Source organism: Oenanthe melanoleuca, chromosome 1 (genome assembly GCF_029582105.1).
Source record: "Oenanthe melanoleuca isolate GR-GAL-2019-014 chromosome 1, OMel1.0, whole genome shotgun sequence".
NCBI lineage: Eukaryota > Metazoa > Chordata > Aves > Passeriformes > Muscicapidae > Oenanthe > Oenanthe melanoleuca.
In genome coordinates this window covers 11,936,371-11,964,133 of record NC_079333.1, presented here as the reverse complement: position 1 = coordinate 11,964,133, position 27,763 = coordinate 11,936,371, and the positions used below count along the sequence as shown (strand labels likewise).

Sequence of the window (27,763 nt, the reverse complement as noted above, 5' to 3'; positions counted from 1 at the left end):
CCCCAGTGGGTACCACACCCTGCCCACCCTGGGTGCATCACTCCAGCAGGGTCACTGTGCCCCCTGTGCCAGCCAGCCTCTCCCCCTCAGGGCTTGACCTGACATCTAATGAAGTGATGGCACATGAATCAGACTCCTAGCAATGAATGACTGGTAGAAAGCTTCCTCAGGGTCAGTTTTCAGTCAAAACTGTCAATAGTAGGATTTATGTTGGGCGGGTTTTTTTCCAACTAAAAAGATAAAACTAGTTCCAAAAAGTACTTTGTCTGCAATACTGCTAAAGTGCTCACTCTGAGGCACCCTGAAAGTTTATGGCAGTCTTTCCACAGGGCTACAAGTGCCACAATTCACCACCTTCCCTCACTTGGATTGGCAGATGGCAGTGTACTGCAGACCACTGAAACAGGAGCCACTTCAGGAGCCAGTGCAGCTGCATTTCAATGAAAATGCTGCAATCTCTGGGTAGAATATTTCACACCATGGGGTCTTTTTCCTGATTAAGTAAAAACCAGAGAAGTATCCCTACATAACTCTGTAAGGTGGAAACAAACCTAAGAGTCCCAACAGTCCTGTACATTCAGTTTTACTCCTTTCCTGGTGTGTATTTGCAAGCGAGTCTGAGTTGATTTAAAATGTGCTTTGAGGGTGCTGAATGCTACAGTAGTTTTTAGTCCCTCCAGACTTACCTCTGAAGTCCTACAAAGTAATGCATTATGTACCTGAGCCCATTGGAGTAATTGAAAAGACTCCCTTTGGCTTCAGTGGATTTAGATCAGGCCACAATGCTATAAACAAAGCAATTGCAATGAACCAAGTGGTTCCAGCACTTCCTTCTTAAAGAAATGGAGTCACTGCTTCCTTCCAGACTAACCCAGCAAAGCAGTTTAATTAATGATGAGAGGCTGTGAATGGAGAGTCCTTGCCACACAGCAGGAACAATTTCTAAACACCTGAGCTGTATCAAATGAGCTCATCTTCAGCAAACCTGCGCTGATTTTCACAGCTGGTTCAGGAAACAGATTTTAGTGACAAGGGTAAGATGCAATAAATAGCATGAGCATATTGGTGTTCTGACCATCAAATGCAATCATAGAAACTGAAAAATATACCAGGTAGGAATTTAAACTTTCTGCAAGGCATTCAGATGATAATGGAGATGGGTCTTTGAAGCAGTTTCTCCTTGCTTCCCTGGAAGAAATGAAAGGGAGAGCATCTAAGCATGAATGAGCTGATCAGTTCTGCTAGCTACAGGGACGAGGTGCTGCTCTGCCTCATTACTACCCTTCAAGAGCCCAATGTCAGGCAAAATTAGTCATGACCTTTCAAGCTAGGCATGTCCTGGTTGGCCATGGGTTGTGGCTTTCAGAGGAAAGGTCACCATGTTGTGGAAGCCTAAAAAAGAATGAGAAGTCAGGTTCATGTGGAAAGTTGGGGATCCCTCCTTCCCCAGCAGGACAGAATCCCTTTCCTAAAGCTCTACAGTGTCCAGATGATTACTCCAAGTGATTGTCTCTTTTTAATTTGTTTTTTGCCCAAGAACTGCATATTCGTGATGAACTAAAATGGTTTGCAAGGCAGGTCATGACTGGAAATTGAAAATAGATAGGAAAATGTTTTTTTAAAAAACAAAGTTTTGTTTCAAGAGATAAAATATTTCATTTTTGGTGATAGCTTTTTTTGATTTGAATTATTTTTTAAAGTAGTTGAATTTCCTTAATTAAATGTTTTGATGTAACTCAAAATGGACAATCTGGGAACAAAAAAAATATCAAACAATAAAAAAAAACCCCTGTTTTGCATCAAAACCATTTTGTCCTCGATTTTTGCATCATTTCATCCATCAAATTAATCAGCTAACAGAAAAAAGGGCAAGCTTCCAAGGTGAATTTCCAATATCTGTGTCATGCAATTTTGAAGTCTTGGAAGTTCAGATGAATTACTTCTGGATGAACTGCTATAGCATCAAAGGCCTGATCAGAGCCCACTGAAGTCAACACTACTGTTTCTATTGATTTCAGTGGGCCATGAATCTCTCACTGTTTCCAAGGAGTATTCAAGGGCTGAAACTTTTCTCAGAAGACCTGCCAAAAAAGGTACAAAGATGTACCATACTTACCCAGAAATCCATGGCCACTGTAATATGGGTTCCAGAGTATCATTACTATATAATTGCTATTGTTATAGATATTATTCTTTTACTATTCTATTTTTTGCTTTAAGCTTCCAACCTTCTGCAGCCCCACTGGTGAGTTTTATACATAACATTTCACAGGCTTGTGTTTGCCTGTCACAAGACAGGTTGGAATTTTCCTTCTCTTTATAGAAAATGCATCAAATAAAAACACAATCAAGTTTGTTATGCAGACCTCATAACATCTGTTCTTTATGGCTACTTGTTTCAATGAGGCATGGTACCAAGAAGTACTGCAAATATCACTGTACACTCACTCATATAGACAGAAACAGCCTTCACATTTGGAGTGTTTTCTCACCTGAAGCAAGTTACTACAGCTATTGGCAGGAAACACTCAGTAAAAACCATAAGAAAAAAATAAAGGCTAAAAATAAGGAGGATTTTTTTTTTAATTTCTTAAACCAGTGATATCATATTCCTTTTAGTTATGCCTGCTCTTCAAGAGGGACAACAGCTTATGAATTGGCTTATTATTCTTGAAATTTTACCAAAATAGCATTTTTCTATAAAACATATTTCAGTTTACTCCTCTGGATTAGATTAACTTGAAAACACTTCCTGAACTAAAGGATGAAAATGATATTTGAAAGTTTCAGAAATACTAGTTCAGAAAAAAATATATGCTGTCATATCTTTGTGTATCTATAGCATATTTTGAGAAAAATGAAAAGTCCAGAGAATTTTAAAGCATGAAGCAAAGTTCATTGTATTTCAAAGGCTGAAATATTTCCTTTTTTCTTAGCAGTACATCTGCTTGATGTACATAGGACACAGCTGTGAACACATATCTATTTATTTTATGCATCCTCTTTAGCACATACATGATGTATAAAGGATGTCACACTGGCATGTGGCACAAAGCAAGTTTTTGCTTTTAATTTTCAATTTTTGTGCTCCAGTGATCCATCTGTTGTTTGTATGGTATGTGCAGTGGAACAGGATTAAGCAGCTGCTGGCCAAGGTTTGTCCTTGGAACAAATTTTTACTTTAGGTTAGAAAGTGAATCCTTGGGCTCACCCTGTATCTGTGAGGGACCCCTCTACTATTTCCCACAGCCAGGTACTTTATGGGTGGTAATCACAATAAAAGAGGTGAAGTAAAAGTGCTGACAGCAGCCCTGCCTACCAAAGAGACTTTCTTCAGAAACAGGTGGAGTCCCAACAGCAGCACACTATGAGACCTGGAATTATTTCAGCATGCTGTGGAAAAGCCTGAAGGTGAATGTTCAGCTATGACAGCTGTAAACTACTTGCATTTTAATAGATGAAAAGGCACTTATTTGCATATCTGGGGACAGATGTAAGCAGTCTTTCAGAAGGAAAAGCTTGCCAATGGAAGTATGAATTCTGCATTATAAAACAACTATGGATGAGTATGTTTTACCTTTTATGAAGCATCTGGAAACAGCAAGTCCCAAAAGCCACCAGTATCAACAGCAGTAGTGGTATAGTGGGTATTACAACATAAATTAAATTCGGAATTATACCTACAAGACAAAAGCTCCCATTAATGTCTCCCATGTTTAAATGCTTTTAACCATGTGAGTAAAAATCTGGAGTAAAATAACAGGAATATATTACTTACACAAAACAAGACATATATTTCTTCTATAGGAAGGGCTCCAAAGAGAACTCAGCAGTATCAAAAATAAAGCAACACTTGAGTTATGTGCAAAACATATCTTAAGGTCTTCAATTCTGGCATTTTCCAATTTCCATTTTCCAATGAATTTTTGTAATTCAAAATTCAAGTGTTTTAAGGGAATACATTTCACAGCCTAATTTTTTTACAGTCCATTTTAACTGTAGACTCAGTTGTCTTTATATGTGGATTCCCTGCCCATGCAGAACCACAGGAGGAATGAGACTGGCTTTCTCATTTTCCCTTTCTCCTTAAAAGACAAAAATAGCCTCTCTCTGAATAATGATGAGAGCTAAAGGTGCTCCTCTGCAGGTCCCTCACAGAAGGAGTGGGAAAGGGTACAGGCTGAGACTCCTTTATCTGTCTACAACAGAGGATGGTGTCTGCAACTTCCAGAAGGGAACTGCTTCCCAGTAACTATATGCCCATGTTTTATACTAGCAAACATGTTTAATGTGCCATTGTCCTATTTTGAAAATGTTTTTCACTAGCAAGAATAAATGTGAATATTCAGGTCGTGCTTGTTTCAGAATCTTCGCACAGTTTGCATTAAATGGTATCGTTATTTCAAACCACAGTTCATCAAAATAATAATTCCCCTGGAGTTACAAGTAATGGAAACACCAGTTAGGAAGCTGCAAATCCAGACAACCAGTGGACAAACAAATCATCCACTTTCCCTAATCCCATGGTGCAATCCTGTAAAATCCAGAGCTGCTCCTTATCCTCAAACGAAAGCCAGGCTACAACTCTTCCAGAGCCTCGGGGCTCCTTTCAGATAAACTGCTGAATGAAGCAGCAAGGGGCATTGCAGAACCTGGGCAGGGGGTATCCACTTCCCAAATATCAAGTGTCACCTCTGCTGGGAATCTCTGCAAAGCACTGAACACCTCTTAGCATGTGGTTTTTCCAAAGCACAGGGTACTTGGGGGAGCTATGGACACGGTGTTTATTCTAAATTTGGTGAAACAAGGAAATAACTTGTTTCCACAGTAACTAAGAGGACTAAGACTCCTGAAATGTTATTTAAATGCATGTATTTTCAGGGCACTTGCCAGGGAAACAGATTGTTTCTTCCTATTGACAAAAATGGAAACTGAAATGTTTATTTAATTCCACTGCTAATATTTTTAGCAGAACATTACTTTCATATGAACACATTACCTGTTTCAGTAGCAATAATATGATACTGATCTTCTGGTTTGCTTGTGTCATAAGGATTTCCTGCTGGCACTGTTGGAAAAATATCTGAAAAGGAGATCAGACACTTTAGGAAAATAGTAAAAAATAATGGCCATTTTGTTGTTAAATAAATTAATAGTAATTACATTTTAATTTATACTGGGAAAATGAACATTTTAATGATTTGTTAAATATACATGTAAACAGGATTTTATTACAAAATTAGAATTATATCTGGAGGAAGAATTACAAGCAGTGTTATTCTAAACAACAGCCATATATTTGTAGCTGTTGCTCTCTGAAGAATTCATTTTTCCTGTGTTCCAGTTCTTAACTGTGTCTGTTAAACTTGAGTAATTTTTGAGGTTCTTGTATGCTATGCTTATAATTATGTATTTACCAGTGCAATGGAATTTAATGTGTCAAAATTTCTTACCGTATTCTGGCTCTGCTCTGTCTCCTAATTCTTTTTCTAAGACATTATCTGTTAAATCAATATTTGAAATTGATTGTTGAAGAATGAAAAATGTGTGCATAATAAAACAGATGTTTCCATTTTTTTTTTCATGCAGTATCACAGAAATAGACACGTTCCCCCAAACAATAATTGCTTAATTCTTCAGCATTTCATTTTCTTACCAAAGACTCTTTGCAAACTGGTGTCAAATCACCTCTGGTTCATACTTTTTGCTCCTTAGAAGAAGGTGACAGTTTAGTCCAGTTTCAGTTCTTGGTGGCCCCTGATTTAATGGCTAATGGTTAAAGGCTAAGCCTCTGAACACCCTAATTTCTTGTGCTGAATAAAGTGCCTAAAATATCCAAAGCTTTGGATATTTGTGCAGACAGTTCTAAAACAATAAGTTCTCTCTATCATAAAGTTATACTAACTTAATAGTGCTATGAGACTACAGTTCTGTGTGTCTTGATAAATACAAACTGCTGGGAGAAATCAAAACAGCAATAAACCCTACTAGATAAAGACAATTATTTCACCTACTCCAGTAAAAAATAGCTAAATTTGGCCTTATATAAAGAAAGATGCCAAGATACCCCAAAGAACTGAGCTGCTGTCTCTTGCAGCAGAGGGGGAGATGAGTTTTTAATTTGATTGCATAATCAAACCTACAGGAGCTGGACAGGAACTAAATGTGGTCACAATTACTAACCTATAATTAAATTTTACATTGCTGAATGATCAATATGATCCAAAGCCAGACTGAACATTGCAACAGCAAATGCTGTCAAGGGAGGGCTTGGGAAAATAAAAGTGTCTACCAGAAATGTAGTTGCTGCTTGAGCAAGGCTGCCTAATGAGCACTGTCCTGGACTTGATGATAGAATTAGATGCAACTTCATCAACTGCTTTGGCCTGTGGCTGGTATCACACACCCTATATTGAATACAGACAGGAAAGTTGTAAAAACAACATGCTCTGATAACAAACTGAAATTCAATGTGCATGTGGCACTTGAGTACTCCTGGTGAAGTGGAAGTATTTTGCATTGCTAAGAGCTGACAGTGAAGCCTTTGCAGTGATTTGAGGGGGGACAAGGTCATTTGTCACTCTCACTGGGTTTGAGATAATAAATGCAATTTTCCTACAAACACTGTGTTACTTTCTTCAGGCGGTGAAATAATGTCCTGTATCTATTTATAAACATTTTTGCATCTACTCCTTTCCTCCATGTGACAGAAAAATACATTTCTGGAGAAAAGTCTCTTTTGCTAAAGAGCACAATTCCAACAGTTTGAAAAATAAATAGCTCCAATTCAGTAGTACTGTATTTAGCTGCATAACAATGTCAATACTAATAATAATCTACCTAACATTGTTTGCCTTATATGCCTCATTATAAACTAATAACCCATTTCTACCTAGAGAAAGAAATATAAACATCTTTTCATTGTTACTGTTATCACTCTGTTTTCTGACAATCCAAAATACCTAGCATTTTCTCAGATGGTAAAAGCAATAGAAAAAATAATTCTTTATCACATCTCAACAAGAATGGTAAGTAGTTTGCTATTACAGAATAATTATCTAATTTAAATTTGTTTGCTTTTAAAGCTTCAAAATACACCTGAAACCAAACCTTTTTAATAAAGCCTGCAATTTCTGACATTAAAATGCTCAGTTTTTAACAACATAAAACATTTTTATTTTGTTACATTATTTCAAAATAATTTGAACAGTTCTAAAAGTGATAAAATTACATATGTTGCATTTTCTTGAAGGGTCTATGATGATTACTGATTATCATAAAGTAGTGATATTCACTGACAATTTCAGATTTAAGGGATGACAGTATACCAAAATATGTTGGTGCATCAACTCTGCCAAATATTTAATATTTTCCTTGCAGAGGCAATTGCCATTAATATCCTCATTAAGAGACCAGAAAGTGAAAAAGTTATGTATCCACCAAAACCAAAGGAACAAAATAGCCTGGATCTCTACAGACAAATCTTTACAAAGAGAGTGATTACTGTTTGACCATCAGCATAAAGAAGGCAGGAAACTTCAGAATTATATAGGTCAAACAGCTAAGAGTAAGATTTCATAGAATCATAGAATGGTTTAAGGTGAAAGAGGCTTTAAAGAACAGCTTTTTTCCAACCCCCTGCCATGGGCAAGGACACCTTCCACTAGACCAGGATGCTCAGAGTCCCATCCAGCCTGGCCTTGAACATTCCCAGGGATGGAGCATCCACAGCTTCCCTGGGCAACCCATGCCAGTGCCTCACCACCCTCACAGTCAAGAATTTTTCCCTAATATCTAATCTAAACCTACTGTCTGTGTGAAGCCATTTCTCCTTGTCCTGTCACTCCAGACACCTGTAGATACTCTCTCTCCACCTTTCCTGTGGGCTCCCTTCAGGCACTGGAAGGCAGCAATGGGGTCACCCCAGAGCCTTCTCTGTTCCAGGCTGAGCAATCCCAGCTCTCCAGCCTTTCCTCCCAGCAGAGCTGCTCCATCCCTCTGCTCCCCTCGGTGCCTGCTCTGGGCTGGCTCCAGCAGGTCCCTGTCCTTGCTGTGCTGAGCCCAGAGCTGGATGCAGCCCTGCAGGTGGGGTCTCAGCAGAGGGGCAGAGGGGCAGAATCCCCTCCCTGCCCTGCTGCCCACGGGGCTCTGGCTGCAGCCCAGCACACGGGGGGCTCTGGGCTCCCAGCACACGGCCGGGGCATGTCCAGCCTCACCCACAGCACCCCAACTCCTTCTCCAGGGCTGCTCTGGATCTGCTCATCCCAGCCTGGATTGGTGCTGGGGCTGCCCTGACTCAGGTGCAGCACCTTGGACTTGGCCTGTTAAACCTCATGAGATTCCCGCGGGCCACTTCTTGAGTTTTTATGAATTATTAAATGAAATAAACCATAATTTCATATGCATTCTAACTTTTAGCTTAGTTTTTAAAAACAAACACACCAAAATTATTTGAAAACATTTGCATGATCCTGCTGAAAACCACGTTTTCATTTACTTTAAGTACCGCCAAGAACAGAAAATGTCACAGGCTCAAACTGGAAAGTTTACTTTTCACGTCCTTTCTGGTTTTGCACCACTTTCTGGTTTATAGTTCACTTTTCCTCTATTGACATATACAGAACTTATGTCATGTCTGAAAGTACAGCCAAATTGCCTAAGATCTGTTTTTCCTGTCACCATCTCAACTAGCATGCATCTGCTTTTCATATCTCTAAGTCTACAGGCATGAATGCAGAAATTTTTCATGCTGTTCTGGACTTCATTCCTCAAGCCATAATTTTTGAAACAATCACCACACATAAGTTGTTATAAAATGGCAGGGCTGTAACTACAAGGACAGCACAGTAATTTTTACAGGAGGACCAAGAGATGTCTTGGTCATCCTACCTAGAAAGTAGAAATGTACAATTAAAACGCTTTGTGAAGCAAGGGAATAAATCAAAAAAATAAAACCCTGGGAACTCATGATGGAGAAGCTAACTTTGAAAACATTCTTATCAGGTATAATCAGGTTTATTTAAATGTATTAAAAATGTATTTAATAGTTGTTATTTACATATTATATCCCCTTTTGGTCAGCTCAGGCACACACCAAAGGAACCAGTACAACAGGCCAAAAGATAATTGAAGATTCCCTCACAAATCAAGACAATGTCCCACCAGTGAAATGTAACTTCAGTTTTACCTACCTGGGGCATATTTGCAGATAAAATTGTGCTTCATGTTGCATCTATCATCGTTCCATTGATAAAGGTATGGCCCTCCCAGACCAGGGTTTGCAGTCGGCTGATGATACATCACCACACAGGCTTCACTTCCACAGGAAGGCTCATCTGTGTACCAGTTTCTAAATTTTGAAGATAAGGTTGACCAGGATGACAAAGAAAACAGTTTGCATCAATGAAGAAATATCAACCCAAACAGTCCCATCCTCTTCAAAGACATCCTGAATTTCCCACAACCCTTCTGTGAAAGGAGTTTAAGGCCCAAACTTAATCTTTGAAAAATCTCTGAATCTTAAAAAAATTCTGATCAAAGCATCTCTGCAGAAATAACACCCTACTGCTCTGCTTTCCTCCCTATTGACCCTTATCTGTTCCCATGTCTTGAGTTCTGTGAGTTGCTGCTACTCTGGCCTTTGGCTTCATTGGAAAATTAAAGGATTTTCAAAAAGAATAATTTATGCTAAGTATCTCACAATCATTTATTTGGTGGCTGGCTCCCTGATTTGAGGTGGCCAGAGCCTTGCAGAATTTACCAGCTTGCTTTCAGACCACACCTGAAGAACCCTATGAGTGACAGAACAATCTCTAAACATCATGCAGACACAAACTCTATGGGTGGGAGCAAATAAATTTGTAGGCTGAAGCCACAAGATGCCATCCTGTCACAGGATTCAAAATTCAAAACCTGGATTGTCAGCTATCCTTCATCTGGAGAAGTCAAGGGGGAGATGCTACAAACTTCATGCCTTCAAGCAAGGCTTGGCTGCCCTCCCTTCCCTGAAACCTCCCCAAGAAGCAGTTTCACACTCACCTGAATGGAGATGTGCTTCCATCAGCCCACTGGTAGAGGTCAGGGCAAACACTCGACGTGGCCAGTCCATCGCCACTTCTCCACAGCCCAATCCAGAAATCCCCATCAGAAACCCCAGAGCCTGATTTGGTGAGGTTTTGCAGCATGTTTTCTATTAGCTGCTGCTCAGCTTCACTCTCCAAGCTCAGCAGAGCCCCACCATCGATCTCACAAGCCTGGCGAGCCTCCTGGAAGCCCACGCGTCTGGAGAGGTCCTGGAAATAGGCTAACTTGTAACAGGAGTGCTTGAGGGCACCATAGCACACCTTCTGGCCTGAAAAACAAAAACAGGGCACTGCTCAGAGCACAGGAATGAATAGCAAAGGTGCAGGAAGAGAATACAGCACATCATGTCTGTGCAGGTGGAGGACAGGAGATTTTGTCTGAGAGGATTCATGGTGATAACACTGGCACCACTGAAATCATTTGCTCCAATTTAAATTTCAAATAGCACACAGGTCATGGGAATCTATGTCATCTTGCCTGTGAAGTTCTCCAAAACACTGAAGATTCCCAATAGGTTCTAGAAAAATATTCTCAACTTTAATGACTGTACCATCAGCCTCTCTGTTTTATCTATTTGGAGGGTATTTCCTTGACTATTTCATACTAATGGACCAACTTCACTTTTATTGTGTGATCAAATCTATTCAATTAAAAAAAAGTTTCAAATTCACATGTTTAGTGGCAAGAAGCAGCTGGAAGTTTTTTTTAAGTAAACCTTGAGAGGCTGTATATGAGAGGAACTCATAATCACTCTTCACTACAATGTCCCTAAGTACAATCTGTAAAGGTGTACAACAGGAGAGAGTCTGGTCCTTACAGTTCTTTGTCTGAGAAAGATATATGTCTGTTTCCTAAAAAGGAAAAATAATTATCATTTTCAGCTACTAAGACTCTAGCATTTATACAAGATATACAAGATGAAGAATTAACACACTCACTTATCAGCCACAAGTCTGAACTCCAGTATGTTTATTTAGGGATGGGAGAAGGCTTCTAAATATAACAATCTCTTAAACAAAAAAAATAAAATCATGTTTTTCCAGTGTATAAATTTATCACTGGAGAAGAAAGGTAGGAAAATTTACCTTGTTAAGTAAGAATGACTGAAGGATACCAAAGTAACAAAAACTATCAGGAATTATCTAGGCTGTTTAGAAATCAACAACACTTTTTTACTGGAAAAATTGACAATCACAGAGCACACCAAGCTGGAAGGGATCATTGAGGACCATGGAGTCCAACTCCCAGCCCTGTGAAAAACAGCCCAGGAGTCCCACCATGGGTCTGAGAGAATTGTCCAAAAGCTTCTTGAGCTCTGTCAGGTTCGGGGCTGTGGCCACTTCCCTGGGGAGCTGTTCCAGTGCCCAGCCACTCTCTGGGTGAGGAACCTCTTCCTGATATCCAACCTAAACCTCCCCTGACTCAGCTTCAAGCATTTCCTCAGGTCCTGTCACTGGTGACAGAGAGAAGCGATCAGTGTCTGCCTCTCCACTTCCCCTCCTGATGGTGTTGAAGACCACAATGAGTTTTAATAGTCTCACTTTTAAGAAAACCCAGATATGTGACACATATAAATAACACTTGAACAAGATTTATGCTGTTTCACCTTAAAAAAAAATAATAATTATTTGTCACTGGGAAACAGCAACATCTTCACATAACTTCAGCTATATTTAAGTTTTCCCAGGCAATGTTTTTCTATACACAAAGAGTAAACATCAAAGGAAACAAAAAACCTTAAAAACCACAATAAAGTTCATACTTTTTGCATTGGTGTTGCTTCATTTTCATATTTAATAAGTAGGATATTTGCAATAGCAGACAGCAAAAGCTCTGATATAAAGACATCTCTGTATTTGCACAGAGCATAGTTTCAAGTATTTGCAGAGGATAAGCAGATTGTATCAAGGATTCATTAATATAGGAATGGAAAAACAGGATCAGCTCTTCACTTTTAGCTAAATCTGGAAGTAATTCTTATCTTTTGGGATCATTTATGCTGCAGAAAGCTAAATCATAAGGGTAGTAGGGATATACTATGCTCAACTTTCCATGGTTTCCTACAATTCCTGTAAATTTACTGGGAAAAAACAAACAAACAAACAAACAAACAAACAAACAAACACTTCTGAAACCTTCATTTTATAATACCCTATTAAAGTTCATCTGGAGAAGGACTATCAGGAAGAAAACCATCTTTTTAATCTCATTCTTACCTTGGCAGACAACCTTCTAAAAATTTAGTTGCTTATCAGTAATTAATCTACCAAAATAAAACAAGAACAGTCTAAAAAAAGGACAAGCTTGTGGAACAGACAAGGAAAAAACCAGGCTCCAAGATTAGCAGAGAGTACCAATCTTTACTTTTTCTGACAACATCCTGACAACACAATGTATGCCCCGATTTCCTTCTGATATTTCCCTTTATTGATACAGGTTAAGAGCCTTGCTCCCAATAAATGTAGCAAGGGCCATAGTCCTTGCTGGGCAGTGGTGCTGAAGCAGCAAGGGACAGACCCTTTAACATATGAAATAATGGGCACCTCTCAAGACTTCTTTGAACAAAAGAACTGCTATCATCAAAGTAACAAAGTGATAATAAAGTGGTAAGTCTAAATGTTGCAAAGTGGGAAGTGCAAGAATGAAAGCTGCATGTGAAATCCCTTCCTCTACAATGCTGAAATTCCAGTTTTGTTAACATGATCAATTTTCCCCAGGAGCTCTGTCTCACTGAAAAGGAAGGAGGAGCTGATCAACATTTTGACCCTCACTGCTGGGTGAGTGACAATGGCTTATTGCCAGAGTACACATGTGTACATAACAGCACAAACATCCAAAGCCTAGCACTGAATTATGCAGGACACTAATCACTTCCAAGGAAAAGTGACCACAGCTTTCCCTGTAGCTGAAGATTGGATTCAAAATATTAATTCAAGATGTAGATGCATATTTAGGAAGAGTGCTTTGTCCACTGTCTTGTGCTTTTTATTTTCCCAGACAACCACTGAAATAAACTCTTCCATGATTCCTTTCATTCTGTGCACATTCTTTGCCTTGACATCAAGTAGTAAGTTATGAGCAAATTCAGGTGTCAGATAATCCTGGTCACAATTTCAGTCATGCAGGAATGTTCAACCAACTGTGCTGAGCAGGCTGACCACTATGGATCATAATTCCTGATTTGTTCTCCCTCTCATGGGAAAACAGCCAACTTTGCCTTTGTTACACACAATCCACTCCCCATCCCTGCACGTTTCTCAGGTGGCTGAAGTGCTCTCCTTGCTCTCTGTTCTCATGCACAGCCTCTGCTCTTTTATAACTCTCCCAAAATCTGAGTCAAACCTTCTAGCAGAAGAAATGAATCCTTGCTACCTAACTGAGCTATCTCAGGATGCTCATCTGCCAGTCAGCTGCTGCATGGAGAGTCAAGTAAAATCATAGAATCTTTTAGGCTGGCAAAGACCTTGAAGACCACTGAGTTATGGCAAGTGCTGTTTCTGACCTGCTGCAAGGCTTGTGTCCATAAGCTGAGCTGTATTCTTGTCCAGAACAGAGGCTGTAACAATGCTCAGCTCCATCACACACACCAAGGAAACCAGGTGGGACTGTATGGAACAGCAGGGAGGATGACAAGAATTTGTGATGCACAATGGGACTGTATGGAACAGCAGGGAGGATGACAAGAGTTTGTGATGCACAATGGGACTGTATGGAACAGCAGGGAGGGTGACAAGAATTTGTGATGCACAATGGGACTGTATGGAACAGCAGGGAGGATGACAAGAGTTTGTGATGCACAATGGGACTGTATGGAACAGCAGGGAGGATGACAAGAATTTGTGATGCACAATGGCAAAGAGCTACTGCAGCACCTAACACGTGCCCAGCTTGCCACCACTGTGCACTCAAAGCCCTCTTGGAGCTATCAGAATACAGATGTGAAGGCCCAATTTCTACCCAAAGGTTTAGCTGAAATGGTTTGTAAATTAAAATCTCAAAACTTTGTGGAAGACACTTTTTTTCTTCCCTTAAACTCACCTGAATAAATTTTAAGGATACCATTGTTATTGCAGACATTTGGGCAGGGTTAAGTATCTCTAAAATCAAGTTTTACAAAGTGAAAGAATTGAACAAATGAAAATTTGCCTTTAATCCAACTCCTAAATTACTGCTCTTTCATTTATTGCTCTACCTGTGGCAAAAAAAAAAAAAAAAAAAAAAAAAAAAATTCTGCTTTACAGGCTGATCATTTCTGCAAGAATATACCTTCAGAAACCAACAGAGAAAACAGCAAGAAACAAAGCAATAATTGGCATTAAGACCTATAGACCCAAACAGTGTGAATGAAGTGTGTGAGGCAGAGCACTATGCTTCCTGGAAGAAGCTGTGAATTTCTCTTGTTCTAGTTAATTTAATCCCTGTGTTTAGGCAGTGACCTACTCAGAATCTTTTCTTTCTTCTTTTGAAGCGGACTTTGAACCAGTTCCATGATGGCAGGTAAATGTGTTAATGGAAATCTGCAGTTGTGCCTTAATAGCTGGCAAATCAGTGACATTTTAGTGCTCTTCTCGGAACACACTGAGATGTCAGGTTTTAAAGCTTCATTTTTTCTCTCACTACTAATTTCTGAACTACAAAGCAGAAATAATTTACCACTGAAAAATGACAGAATGGACCACATTGTACAGGAGACAAGATAAGTATGGAAATATCAACTATGAGCTATTTTACCTTATTCTAACATCTTTCAGCAGACTCCACAGTTAGTTCTAAAGCAACATTTTGCTATTTCAGCTGTATAAATTGAGTTCCAATTTTTCTGTCACAACTGAATAAAAACTAGATTTGTAAGCAAGACTAGTGGAATGAATCATGCTAAGATACTATGCAATGTAAATAATCTTTTTTTTTTTTTGTCTCATCATTCCATTAGCTGTTGAAAACAAGTGAACAGTATTTGCTCCAGAAAGTGTTAGTTACCAATTCCATCCATATGGATCAGTTTTCATCTCGGGTGTTTCACAGAAGGTCCATAGTAGAATGTTTAGATTACAGCTTTGGAACAAAGATATTTTTAAACTAAATTACTCATTAAAATATTTCTGCAGATAATTGTACAGGGTGAAAAAAAAATCTCCTTCAAGAAAAGTTAAATAAGCAAATTGCAAGCTGTAATTTCAATCAGTTATATCTCCATTATGTTTTAATAACCAAGCTTCATTAAACAAATAAGAGGTTCCTTGATTTCTGCCATGATCAAAGTTACAGCAAAGTGTCATTCAGAAGTAAAACTGCTGATAAAATACCCAGGTCAAAGACTCCTCTCCCTAAGAGCATCAGGCTGATTACTAAGCTAAACCCCCAGAGGCCCATGAGGGGCACAAAGGTCATTCTGAGTGACACACCTCACTTAGCTGGAGTCTTTGAAGAAGTCAGGTAGAAGATAAGCTGCCTGCTGATAAATCCCATTCCTCTTCCTCTTGAACCTTACAAGATAACCTTCAATCCAGGGTTTGAAACCATTAGCATCCACCTAGATTAGGTCAGCCACTGTATGTGCACAGCATGAGTGAAGAGAGACAAAAATGAATGCACAAAGTCTGATGCACTAAACTCCATTATGTATTTGTATTTTGACTTTTTTTTTCTTCCCAAGGCAATGGATTCAGCAGAAAACACAGAAGAGCAGTTGGAAAAAAGCAATGTGAAATATTTAACATTAACCAGAGCAGTGTATGCCTGATGGAGACCTCTGAAAACAGTGACAAATAAAAACACAAGGTCTTCAGTGAAAGTGATAATGAAATAGCAAAGCAGAAATCTATGGTAATTAACCAAAATATTCTCTGCCTGTGTTGGTAAGACTAGTCTTGGTCTTGAGCTTGCATGAGCACAGGCATGCCTAACCAGCATGCAGGACACTGGGTACAATTTGTTTTCACCTGCCCCCATGCCACAGGCCACTCCACACCAAGTCCCAGTGATGCACTCCAGATTGTGGCCAGTAAGAGACTAAGTGGTAATAAATTTTCCTAATCACATTTTGTTTCAAAGCTGATGCATCTTGTCAGATGGTCTTTGTACCATCCAGTCAGATTTTGTCTGGGTTCAGCTGCTGGTCATATTTTGCTTTATTACATTACTGCTGTTGATGTTTTACTGCATCATATTTGCGTCCATTCACCAAATATAATTTTTTTTATGATTCATATTACTTTTTTGAAAAAAAGCTGTGATAACATTGCATAATTACATTCTGTCTGCATTTATGATAAAAGCAAGTTTCCATCTTCTCTCCCAAAGCTTGTAACACAGAAGACACATCATTCTCTAGCTGAGTCACTGTTCAAGCCACTGATGTTTCTCAGCTCACAGTCCCGAGCAGATTAAGGAATTTCACGTGCTCATAAATTTGACATTCACATAAAACCTGTTCTACAGATCACATGCCAGCCTGTATCTGTACTGATATCTTCATAGCTATTTCTTCCATACCTTAGCAGGCACTTTTTCCTCCAATCCTTCTAATAACCAAGCCTTCTGAGAGAAGAGAAAGTCATTACTTATTTATTCTGGATTAGGGATTATGCCTAAATTGTCATGATATAATTTTTTCTTAAATGATTTCCCAGGGTGAAAAACCTTCAAAGGCTCCAGGTCACTTTTAATGATTTATATAAAAAACCTGAGGGCCACATTTGCCTGTCCAGTAGCTGTGCTTCATGCAGATATGCACAGCAGTTTGTATGCATCATATCAGAGTCACAGGCATGCAGGGAATGTCCAAGGTGGCTAAATGGAAGCTGCCCCCAACCTCACATGCAAAACTCATCTATCAGACATTCTTAAAGTTCTTCTTGTAATGGAGTATCTTTCTTGCTAAATTCTTGGGCAAGTAAAAGTTATAGATGCATTTATAGCCAGCAAGTCTAAAATTATAAATAGGAATTTTTTTTCTATTCCCTCTCAAACACAGGCCATATAATGTAACTTTAGCTGTTAACCATCCCATATCTTGTGAATTAGTAAAGATGATGCAATAAGTTCTCAGACATCAGGCAAATCCTAGTTGTCTTGAGGATTCATGCAACTTTTGCAAAGAGAAAAAACACAGGGATGATAAAGTTTAAGTAAAATCAAATTACTGAATTATACAATTCATACAGAGATTTAATACAGTTATGCAGAATATGAAGCTACACAAGATGCATTTGTCCAGTCCAGTCCCTGTCTTTATTTTTTCTTTTGCCATTAAAAGTGATTTTCAGTACATTTATTGCTGAAAACAAGGTTTCACCTGTATGTTAGCCTTTACTAGTTTAGCTATCATGTTTCTAAGCACTTTTAGGGACAGGGAGTGGGCTTATTTCTGCATGACAACTTCCTCAATAGACCCATAATAGCTACACCTTTAAAAAAAAATATCAAGCAATCAAAAATGAGACAGTGAAAGGAGCACCTGGCAGTGCTCATTTACATATTAAATGTTACTCATTCCTAACACCTGGATTTTGCCATACCTGAATACAGGTGCCATTAAAACTGGACCTGAGAGCTTCCCTGCACAGTGCAGCAAGGCTGCTGGCCACAAAAATGGGTAGTTAAGAGTATGCATATGACCCTTTATGAAAAGTATTGATCTAAGCAGGTTATTTTTGGGGAGCTTTGTCAAAATCTGTGTGCTCAGAACCTGCACCGTTCTAGGTCTTGAGAGGATGCAAGAGGATTCCTTGTTCTGCAAAATGTTCTTCATTACATTGAATAAATTGCTGGGAGAATTTGTCTTTTCCACAACAGACTAAAAAATTGTTTGGATTTTCAAAATGCAATGTGATGCTTCAGGCCTGTTCTTGATGTACTGGGAACTGGAATACCAGCCTGCATGAAATCTGCCATCTTCACACAGCTATGAAAGGCTTATTCACTCATTTCCCAAACAACACAAATTTATTTTTACACTTAGCTTCTCAACCCTGGTGCACAAAGAAGGGATCTCAGGCCATTGGTAAAAGAGTTGTAAAGAAGTAGCTTGATGTCTAAATCTCATGAGAAGGTAACCAACACTTCACTCTCCATAATTACCATTGCAGGAAAACATAGGATTACAATTATGTGAATCAATATAGGGTAAGTGTCTTCAGCTGGAAAATTAATATCCATTTTTATGAAAATGTTTTAACCACTGATTCAGGTCATAACTCAGCATTAAAAAAAGAAAAAAATCTATAAAGTATTTCCCAAAAAGTATTTCTTTTTTTCCCTCAGGTCAAATCATTAAAGGCCTGACAGCTTTCCTTTCTTCTAAGTGAAACATACCTTCATTTTGGCATCAGCTCTGGTTTCAGCTATCAAACACATCATAAATTTAAAGCATGAGATCCATTTAGCTTTTCCTGTAATAACTACTTTCCCTTCTTCTGATCATGTGAACTTTACAGGTGTATTTCACAGGATGGGCCATGGCAGTCAGCCACTTCCTTCTCCAAGGGGCCAGCTCACAGCTGCACTGCTCTGAGGGTCCAAAAAAAGTGACAACATAGCTGCTAAAACAACCCCCTAAAGCTGCCAATTGCCTTCCCTTTTTTTTTTTTTTTTTTTTTTTTTTTTTTCTTTTTAAGGAAAACCTTGGACACAATCAGGCCAATGATAACAACCAAGTGTCAGTGGCATCTATTTGAACTTATTCAAAACAAGAGAAAATACCGTGTGTTGGAAAAAATTAAATATCTACAAGTCTGCTCTGGTATGTGGATTATTTTACCTAGAGCTTTAAAACCTCAGAACAAAAAAAAAACCCAACCAGACAAAACACCCCCTTAATACTGAAGCTGTTAGCAGTGGGTTTGCTTTGTTTTGTTTTTTGTTTGTTTCATTCTTATAAACACAGTGACACATCAGTTAATTCTTTTAAACACAGTAACACAATAAATTTTTATGTATCATAGTGTAAAAAGACACCAAGTACTCCTCAGTTTCAACTGTTTATTAAAAAAGCATAAACACTGATAAGACTGGCCCAGAGAATCTGTGCCTGCCCCATCCCTGGAAATATTCAAGGCCAGGTTGGATGGGGCTCTGAGCAACTGATCTAGTGTAAGGTGTCCCTGCCCATGGCAGGGGGTTGGAATGAGATGATCTCTAAGGCCCCTTCCACCCCTTCAACCCAAACAATTCTGTAATTCAAATTAAGTCTACTCATCAATAGTTTTTTGTGTAGCCATGAAGCCCAGAACAGAAATCACAGAATCTTTAAAGACAGACACACTATGGGAGCTAAGAAGCTGTTGTTAACTTGCTGTGGAATAGCCATAATAGACAAAAATTGTAGTCTGAATGCCTTAAGTATGTGTGCCAGCCTAAAGGAATGGGGAATAGCCTGTTTCTCCCATCCCAAACCACCAGATATTTTCACAAATACCCAATTTTATACTCATCAGATCCCTCAACAGGTTTACTCCTAGCCATAAATGTGAGCACTTTTGGCAGTTTCTGCTAATGGCTTATTTCTTATCTTTGCCTCAAGAAGGAAATAGTTCATAACTCTTTGGTCACAGAATCATAGAGTATCAGCCAGTTGGAAGAAACCCCCAAGGATCATAAAGTCCAACTGCTGGCCCTGAACAGAACCATCCCCAAGAACCCCACAATTTGTCCAAGAGTGTTGGCCAACTCTTCTTGAGCTCTGTCAGGTTTGGGGCTGTGACCACTTCCCTGGGGAGCTGTTCCAGTGCCCAGCCAACTCTCTGGGTGAAGATCCTCTTCCTGATATTCAACATGCATCTCCCACTCAACAGATCCACTCTAAGTCAATTAAATGAAGCAAAAAAGGAGAAGGGAGAAAATATACTCTTTCTCAATTATTTTTCATGGCAGGCATCACCCATTCTCAGTAATTTTCAATGAAATTTGGATGTCTCTTTCAAAGTAGGCTTATTTTCATGAATTTGTTACCGAAGTATTTGCAATAGATTTAGGTAATACATATGAATGCAAATTATATTAATTTCCTTGGTTGAAGATCTTCCTAGGGTGTAACACCCTTTATGCATTTCAGTACAGCAGTGTAGAGTGCTTTCTTTTTGCAGCAGTTCCACAATTAAAATTAAAAGAGAAATTAAAATTAAAATTACAATTAAAAGAGAAAGCAACAAGCAAAGCCTTGTTCATTCACCTACTCCTAAGAAAGTGGGAAAAGCCAATCCACATGGAATCCTAAAATTGGTGACAGTTCACTTAATTGAGGGGAAGTTTGAGGGGAGGAGAAATCTGTTAGAATATTACAAAGGATAACTTACACTAAGAAAATTCAGAGGTAAAGTATTCCTGGTTAATTCACATTACCTGTAGTCCTTGAGATACAGTGTGGGATCATTTCACCAAATTTAGCTCTTCCCAATAAACTGTCCATATCTAAACTGGCTCACTGACCTCACTGTGTAGACAACTGAATGAAACAAATATAGATAGCAGAATCTGTTAGCACAGATCTGCAGTATATTCAAAATCCTAATTTAAATTAAATTAATACCACTCTTAAAATACCAACTTTTCCTTCCCTTCTTATAAAGTGAGCCTAGAGTCATTAGCTGGATACTGCAGCTACATTCAGATTTGCTTGGAGCCATGCCAATTTTTTAATTAGAATTCATTATTTCTTAACATTGCTTGGAACTGAAGGTCCCACTGTTTGTCAGTGGTGTGAGTAGGGACAGCATCAGCAAGAGACTCAACTTCCATCTAGTGAGTAACCAGAGTATGGGAATAGAGTGTAGCAATTACTATCAAAGGATTGTTTCATTTTACCTATTGTACATCAGCATCTACCATCTTTTCAGAAAAATAAAAACTGTGTAGAACTCTTTATAAACCAAAGCATGTTCCCCTGAAAACATCTTACAATTGAGAACTTTAATCTACAGAGGATCACACCTGAACTACACAGACTTAAAATCAAGGTACAGAACACGAGTTAAACCAGGGCAGAGACCAGACTCCTCTCTCTGGGAGCAAGAAAAGCCATTTGAAAGCAAGCAGTTTGTCTGTACCATTCCACAAGGTTTTTTACCATAGCTCCCTCCATGGTAGGTGTTTCCTCTTGGGCTCTTTAGGCAAGTGGAATACTGGGACTTGACAACCATGAGGTTGAGCTTTGCAATGCCTTTCTATTTTTGAGCAAAATGCTGTGAGCAAAAATTTGTATTCCTGGGAAAGCAGCATGCTGGTCTGAGACACATCACTAGGATTTTCCATGTCTCTTTCCTTATCCCTGAACAGAACTGCAGCCTGGCCAACCTGCACAACTCTTACCCATGGAAAAGATAAGCTTTACAGGGCTGACAGAGGGGGACCACCTTTAATACAGAAATCTGACTCTTGAAACTGATTTAAGCACTAGAGTATTTCAATCCTGCTACAGAAGGACTCCTCCACCATCAGAGGTCTCATCAAAACTGGGTTCTCATTCCACAGGGTATTGTGGGATTTCTTGTTTGTGGCAAGGTGTGTTTAGTAGAAACATGTATTACATCCAAAAGTCATCACCTCCTTTCACTTTAGGAGCCTAGCTCATTGATTTGCCCTCAAGAAGACAGTGCTCAGTACACCTGGATGAGGAGAGGAAATAACAAAGGAGTCCATGGGAATTCAATGCCCAGCTTCTCCTGCACTTCTCCAGGTCTCAGCTTTAGTGATTACTGAGACCTTCAACAGAGCAAAAGGATCTCATACTATCCAGGCATGCCTATCCAAGAAAAGCTTTTCTATTATGGAATTAAATTCTGGATACTTCTAAGAAAATGTCTTCAACACACAGCTGTTGTACATGTAGATGAGATGGCAGTGTTTTTATTAAGTTATATCTTTTCAAATTCTGACCTGCAAATGTATTTCGAAATTTACAGTCCACACACAAAAAAAAAAAAACAAGCAACAAAACAAACAACCCAAAACTTTACAGTAGAAGGCTTCATCTAGAGAAAATTCTTATACTTTAACAGAAGAAAATCAGGTGTAATAGGCAGGCCAAGCAAATTCAATTTAATTAACTATGCATCTTTTGAGAAAGGGTTTGTTATCTCTAGTCAATCCAGTACCCATGAAGATGCTGATTTAATTCTCTTACTTTGCAGTACTTTATGTAGAACTTAAATCTGATCATAAGCCATATGAATGAACATCACTTCCTTAAAGACATCTGAAGCAACAAAGTCTATAGTTTAGGGGCAACTCTGGTAATTTCCTGACCCACCAAATGTTTTTCCTCATTTAGTGTTTTATATATCCAAGCACTTTTGCACCAAAATAGATATATACAGCTTTAAAATACTACATCACTATTTAATCTGCTATTGATGCACAGCAATAGCAAAGAGCAAAACTTTAAAAGCCATAGAAATACAACTAGACAAACAGCAGTTATTAAGCTATAATATCTATGATTAATACATAGGCTGTTAAATGATTAGTAATAAGATTAGCTTGCATCTCTCCTGCCCAATAGATACTTAAAGTAATTGCATCTTTGCAAACTGCATTATCATCACTTCATGTTCTTTATGATGTCATGGAACAGCAAGGCAGACTCAGCACTTTCTCCTGAGCCTGCTTTGGTTTTTTTCCTCTAGGAATCAATTCTCTGGCAACACTAGATAATTCCATATGGAGGCTGTGAGCACTGCTCACAAAACATCTGTCTAGCTATATTAAAAATTAAAAAGCATTTTGCATCACTGTTAAAATCTTCCCAAATTAAATATGACAAAGAAATGACATCAAAATGCGAATAATTTGATGCCAAAAATAGTTTTAATTATATCCTAGGAAAACTAACATGCTTGGAAAAGGTAACAGAAGCTCTTTATTTAAAAAAAAACAATAGCATTTTGAAAAGGCAGAAAAGGCCTTTCCTTCTCTGTCCTCTTGGCACTGTGATCAAAAGGGAGCAAATTTGCAATTATTGCTAGGTCTGCTGCAAACTTACTGCAGTCAATGGGATTCTTTCCACCAGGTCCAACCAGCACTCAAGCAGTCTCACAAACAGCTTAGGTGAGTGATAGGAACTATATATTTATTTGGAATCAGAGCAGTGAAATTTCCTACTATGTTGGATTATTAATCATGACTGAAGCATAAATAAACATTATTTTTTTTAAGAATAGGTCTTTTAAGATATAGACTTTTCCATTTCAAACATAAGCTTGCTTAAGTCCAAATTGCTGATTCTTATACAAGAGAGAGGTAAGATAGATGGGAGTCAGATGACAGCACACACTGCCCAATTATTCAGTGGTACCGTTTCTTGCCTGAAATAATGTCAACTACTGCTGGTACTACACCTACCCATGTGCCAGCATCTGGGTGTGGTCCTTGAGAGAAAGAAAGGGGAGGAAAAGTTCTTCCAGTACATAAGAATATCTGCAATCAGCATAAATAAATAAATGTGTTTGTTATTGTCTAGGAAACCTTTATCTAGTGAATACAACTTCAACAAATAAACTCATAGTACATAAATGGTTCTTTCTGTAAGTGACTTCAAACCGTGTCCTGTATTCTACCAGACAAGAATTATCAGCATAATACATGAGGCTCATCATGTGCTTTGAAATGCTTCAGGAAACATGGGGCAGAGTCTGTGTCCTCTCAAAACCCCCAAAGCCTTATGTGCATCTAGGAACAGTTTGACAAAGCAGTATACACATGCCACACATGGCTTTAAAAGCTGGGCTTCAGTTTCCCATGACTCAGTTAAAGACAGAAACTGCAGCTAGAGGATTAAGGGAATGGGTTTCCTCAGCCACACACGGATTCCTGCACTGAGACTGCCAATGCCAAATGCATCTCGTAGATAATCTTCACTATTCCTTAAAAATAACAGTATTACATAGCAGTTACATAAATTAGAGCTTTGATGTATCATATAAGGCAGTATAATTCACAGTACAACAGAGGTAGATGAAATATTTCAGGTTACTGTGGAGGCAAACAGGCTTTTTCAAAGTGTTCAAATTTAGCTATTGTTTCCTGAAGATACTGTGCTCAGCCATCCCGGCAGTAGCATTAGAACATGCTTCAAATAGAGCGTGATCAAAATGGTCCAGTGACTGCCCTCCTTCAGCAACTAAGAAGTTATCTGAGCTCATTAATCGAATGTTTGCAACAAAAAAAAAACAACCTACAAAACAGTTTTGTTGATATGTTACTGTTACAGCCCCTGAAAAAATAGTACACAAATAATTTGCATTGTTTATAAAGAGCCACTTTCTTACCCACATATACACACACACAACTTTGTTAACAAGCAGAGTGGAGTATGCAAATCTTTGTTTCCAGGCAAATGTATGGATGTATAGGCATGTGCAACACATTTCTGAGAGTCTGTCAGCTTTAGTCTGGAGGGTCTGAACCAAAGTAAGCTTAAAAGGAGCATTTTCATTAAATTTAGCGGCTTCTGAGCTTATGCACCTGTATACTGCAAACACACAGTGGGAGTCTACAGCTCTTAAATCAAACCTAAGTTCCAATGTTAGACACATTTCTAAAGTATGGTCTTCTTTTCGGTTCTGAGAGTTGTGGATGCACCCACACACAACAAAACTATTTATGCCACACACTCTTAAAAAGTTTGCCCTCTCTTCCTAACAATATCGCAGACAAAGAAGAAACACCCCTGTCCAGCTGCCAACAAATAGCGCACAGTCGGGAAAGACGCTCGATCTTAAACAATTCGAACGCAGCCGGAGCGCTCCGGCCATCAACCAGCTCCAAGAAACCGGGGCAGGACAGGACCTCAGGCTGCCTCAAGAGCCCGCAGCCCCGTCTGGCGCTGTCCCGCCCGGCGGGATGCGCAGCCCGCAGCATCCCCGCAGCATCCCCGCAGCATCCCCGCGCTCTCCGCAGCATCCCCGCGATCCCCGCGCTCCCCGCAGCATCCCCGCGCTCCCCGCAGCATCCCCGCAGCATCCCCGCAGCATCCCCGCAGCATCCCCGCTCCGCCGCGGGGCAGGTGCGCCCGGGAGCCGCTCCAGCGCCGATGCCAGGGTGGTTCGGCGAGCGGGGTCCGTCCCGGCTCTGTCCCGGCTCTGTCCCGGGTCCGTCCCGGCTGTGTCCCGGGTCCGTCCCGGCTGTGTCCCGGCTCTGTCCCGGCTCTGTCCCGGCTCCGCCCGCACCGCGCACTCACCGCTGAGGACGCGCCCGCAGAGCGCCCCGGGCCCGCACAGCACCGCTGCCGCCAGCACGGCCGCCAGCCCCAGCCCTCCTCCGGCCCCCATGGCGCTGCCCCGCTGCCCGCTGGCTCCGAGAAGCGCTCAGAGCTCGGCGATGCCGGCCGGCGAGCGAGGGACACGCACACCCAACTCCGCTGCTGCCCTCCGCCAGCTCCCGCCGCCCTGCCTTTATCTGCTTGCCCAACGAGGGACCGCCCCCGCACCGCCCCCAGCCCCACCACCAGCCCCTCTCCCTGTCCCTGTCCCCGTCCCCGTCCCCGTCCCCGTCCCCGTCCCTGTCCCTGTCCCTGCCCCTGCCCTTACCCCTGTCCCAGCCCCAGCCCCTGCTCCAGCCCCAACCCCTGTCCCAGCTGCTGATCCAGCCCCTGTCCCTGTCCCAGCCCCTGTCCCTGTCCCTGTCCCAGCCCCTGTCCCTGTCCCTGCCCCTGTCCCTGTCCCTGTCCCTGTCCCTGTCCCTGTCCCAGCCCCTGTCCCAGCCCCTGTCCCTGTTCCAGCCCCAACCCCAGCCCCAGCCCCTGTCCCAGCCCCTGTCCCTGTCCCTGTCCCGTCCCTGTCCCAGCCCCTGTCCCAGCCCCTGTCCCTGTCCCAGCCCCTGTCCCAGCCCCTGTCCCTGTCCCTGTCCCTGTCCCTGTCCCTGTCCCTGTCCCAGCCCCAGCCCCTGTCCCAGCCCCAGCCCCAGCCCCAGCCCCTGTCCCCACCCCTTCTCCAGAGGAGCACCGGCACAGGTGCCCGGTGTGTGCAGTCTCTTCCCGCTCCAGGTTGGAGGCTGCAGGGCAGCCAGTCCCTTCCAGGTCATTTAAGGTTAGTCACTGTCCCAGCGGCTTGGGAGAGTGATCCAAACCCAGGTCTGTCCGTTTCATATCTGTTAAGGGCTTTGTAGACCTTCCTGGTCCATGTTTTCCCTAAGAAGAATGGAAATGTCCTGTTGCCAGCTTGAAAATGTGGGTTTATATACATACAGGTGTGTACCTCGAAAGGACATATGCACACTAGACTATGAGTGTATATACTGGAAAGTCTCCTTTTCTCATGGCCCCAGGAGATACTGCAGTAAAATCCACATTGCTGTTACACTGAAAATGCTCTGATCTCTTCAAAGGACCACTTTCAAGACTTGCTTGTTCATCAGAGTCACACTGAGGTTTTATCTGCAAATACAGTTAATAAATTTCTGCAATTACTTGTGTACTTTGTGTGCTTTGCTTTTAAATGGGATAGATCACTCCAGATGTGCTTAAGGGACATCTTGTATGCAAATTAGTAGATAGTTTGCCAGTTATTTTCATCTTTCTCAGAACTCAAAGATCATGTATGGCATATTGTTAAATTGTTTTCCCTTTGCATGTTTATAACCAGGTTTAGAAGTCAATACATCTCAGATTTTTATGGATTTTAAAACATTTTATGGATTCCTAGCTGCCTTAAAACCATCTGAGATCAGTTTTTTACTAAAAAAACAAGAAACAAACCCAAACCCTTGAGCTTCATAAGCAGCATTGGAAGCTGCTTATTTATTATTTCAAGCACTGCTGTATTTTGCTACCAACTTTTAATAGCAGTTATTTGTTTGTTTGACTGATACAGATTTTTTCCAAGTGAATTTATTCTTCCAGGTAATAACTAATTTTTCTCTGCATCTATAGGTAAGTTGAGTTGTGATCATACTGAAAAATGCATTCTGAAATGGAGAAGTTTCCTTGATTCTTCATCTGAGATTCAACCTTTCCTTCATGTAAAGCTGATGGTATGCAGAAAGAGAAGGCACCATCCAGACCTAGAATTAATACAATGAAAATTTTAAAACATTTTTGGTAATCCATATGTTTTTAACCTTCTCCTATGTTGCAAATATGAGGGAGTTCAAGTTTCTTAAAATAATATTGGATCTCAAGTGATGTCCAGACAAAAGAGGTGGGAGAATTTAGAAAGATGTTACTAGTTTTCTGGTGTGTATAGTCTCCTACTGTCTCAGAAAGAATGAATAGATAATAAGGGACAAAGCCCTTTAAATTGATGGGAATCATATGTTCAGTACCACCCATAGATACTGAAAAGGTCTTCTGTCTTTTTCTTACACCTTGGCAAATTTTCTTAGCTTACCAAGCCCTAAAGTCACTTTGAAAGGCAGCAGTTGTATATTTGCACAGCCAGAGAAAGGCTCCAGGCATCCACACCACCTCTTTTCCAATGAAATTAGCAGGATGCAAGGGAAATGTAACAAATTCTGTCTTTAGTAAATTATGCATCACCTTTCTGACATGCTGCTGGTTTATTAGCCAAAATTGTATACACAGTGACAGCACTGTGAAGTGACAGGGTAATCTAGAATTTTGGCAAATACAGTACTTGCATTCAAACACTGAAGCCTTACAATACATATTTCGAGATTCTGGTACTCAGAATATAAATAACATCCAATGCATTAAAATTTTAGAACTGTTTTGGTTAAATCCTAGCAA

General features: G+C 40.2%; 1 protein-coding gene across 1 annotated transcript in view; it reads right to left on the bottom strand.

The window, feature by feature from the left end:
* The window catches only part of CHODL (chondrolectin), a 29,350-nt gene extending 3,903 nt beyond the window's left edge, over positions 1 to 25,447 (bottom strand). The window contains exons 1-6 of the mRNA XM_056487725.1: positions 25,259 to 25,447; positions 10,039 to 10,351; positions 9,192 to 9,349; positions 5,454 to 5,501; positions 5,000 to 5,083; positions 3,578 to 3,680 (exon numbers count right to left, since the gene is read on the bottom strand). Coding sequence (XP_056343700.1) covers positions 3,578 to 3,680; positions 5,000 to 5,083; positions 5,454 to 5,501; positions 9,192 to 9,349; positions 10,039 to 10,351; positions 25,259 to 25,349 — 797 coding nt within the window. The 5' untranslated portion in view covers positions 25,350 to 25,447. The remainder of the gene's footprint in view (positions 1 to 3,577; positions 3,681 to 4,999; positions 5,084 to 5,453; positions 5,502 to 9,191; positions 9,350 to 10,038; positions 10,352 to 25,258) is intronic.
* Between the last annotated feature and the right edge of the window lie 2,316 nt (positions 25,448 to 27,763).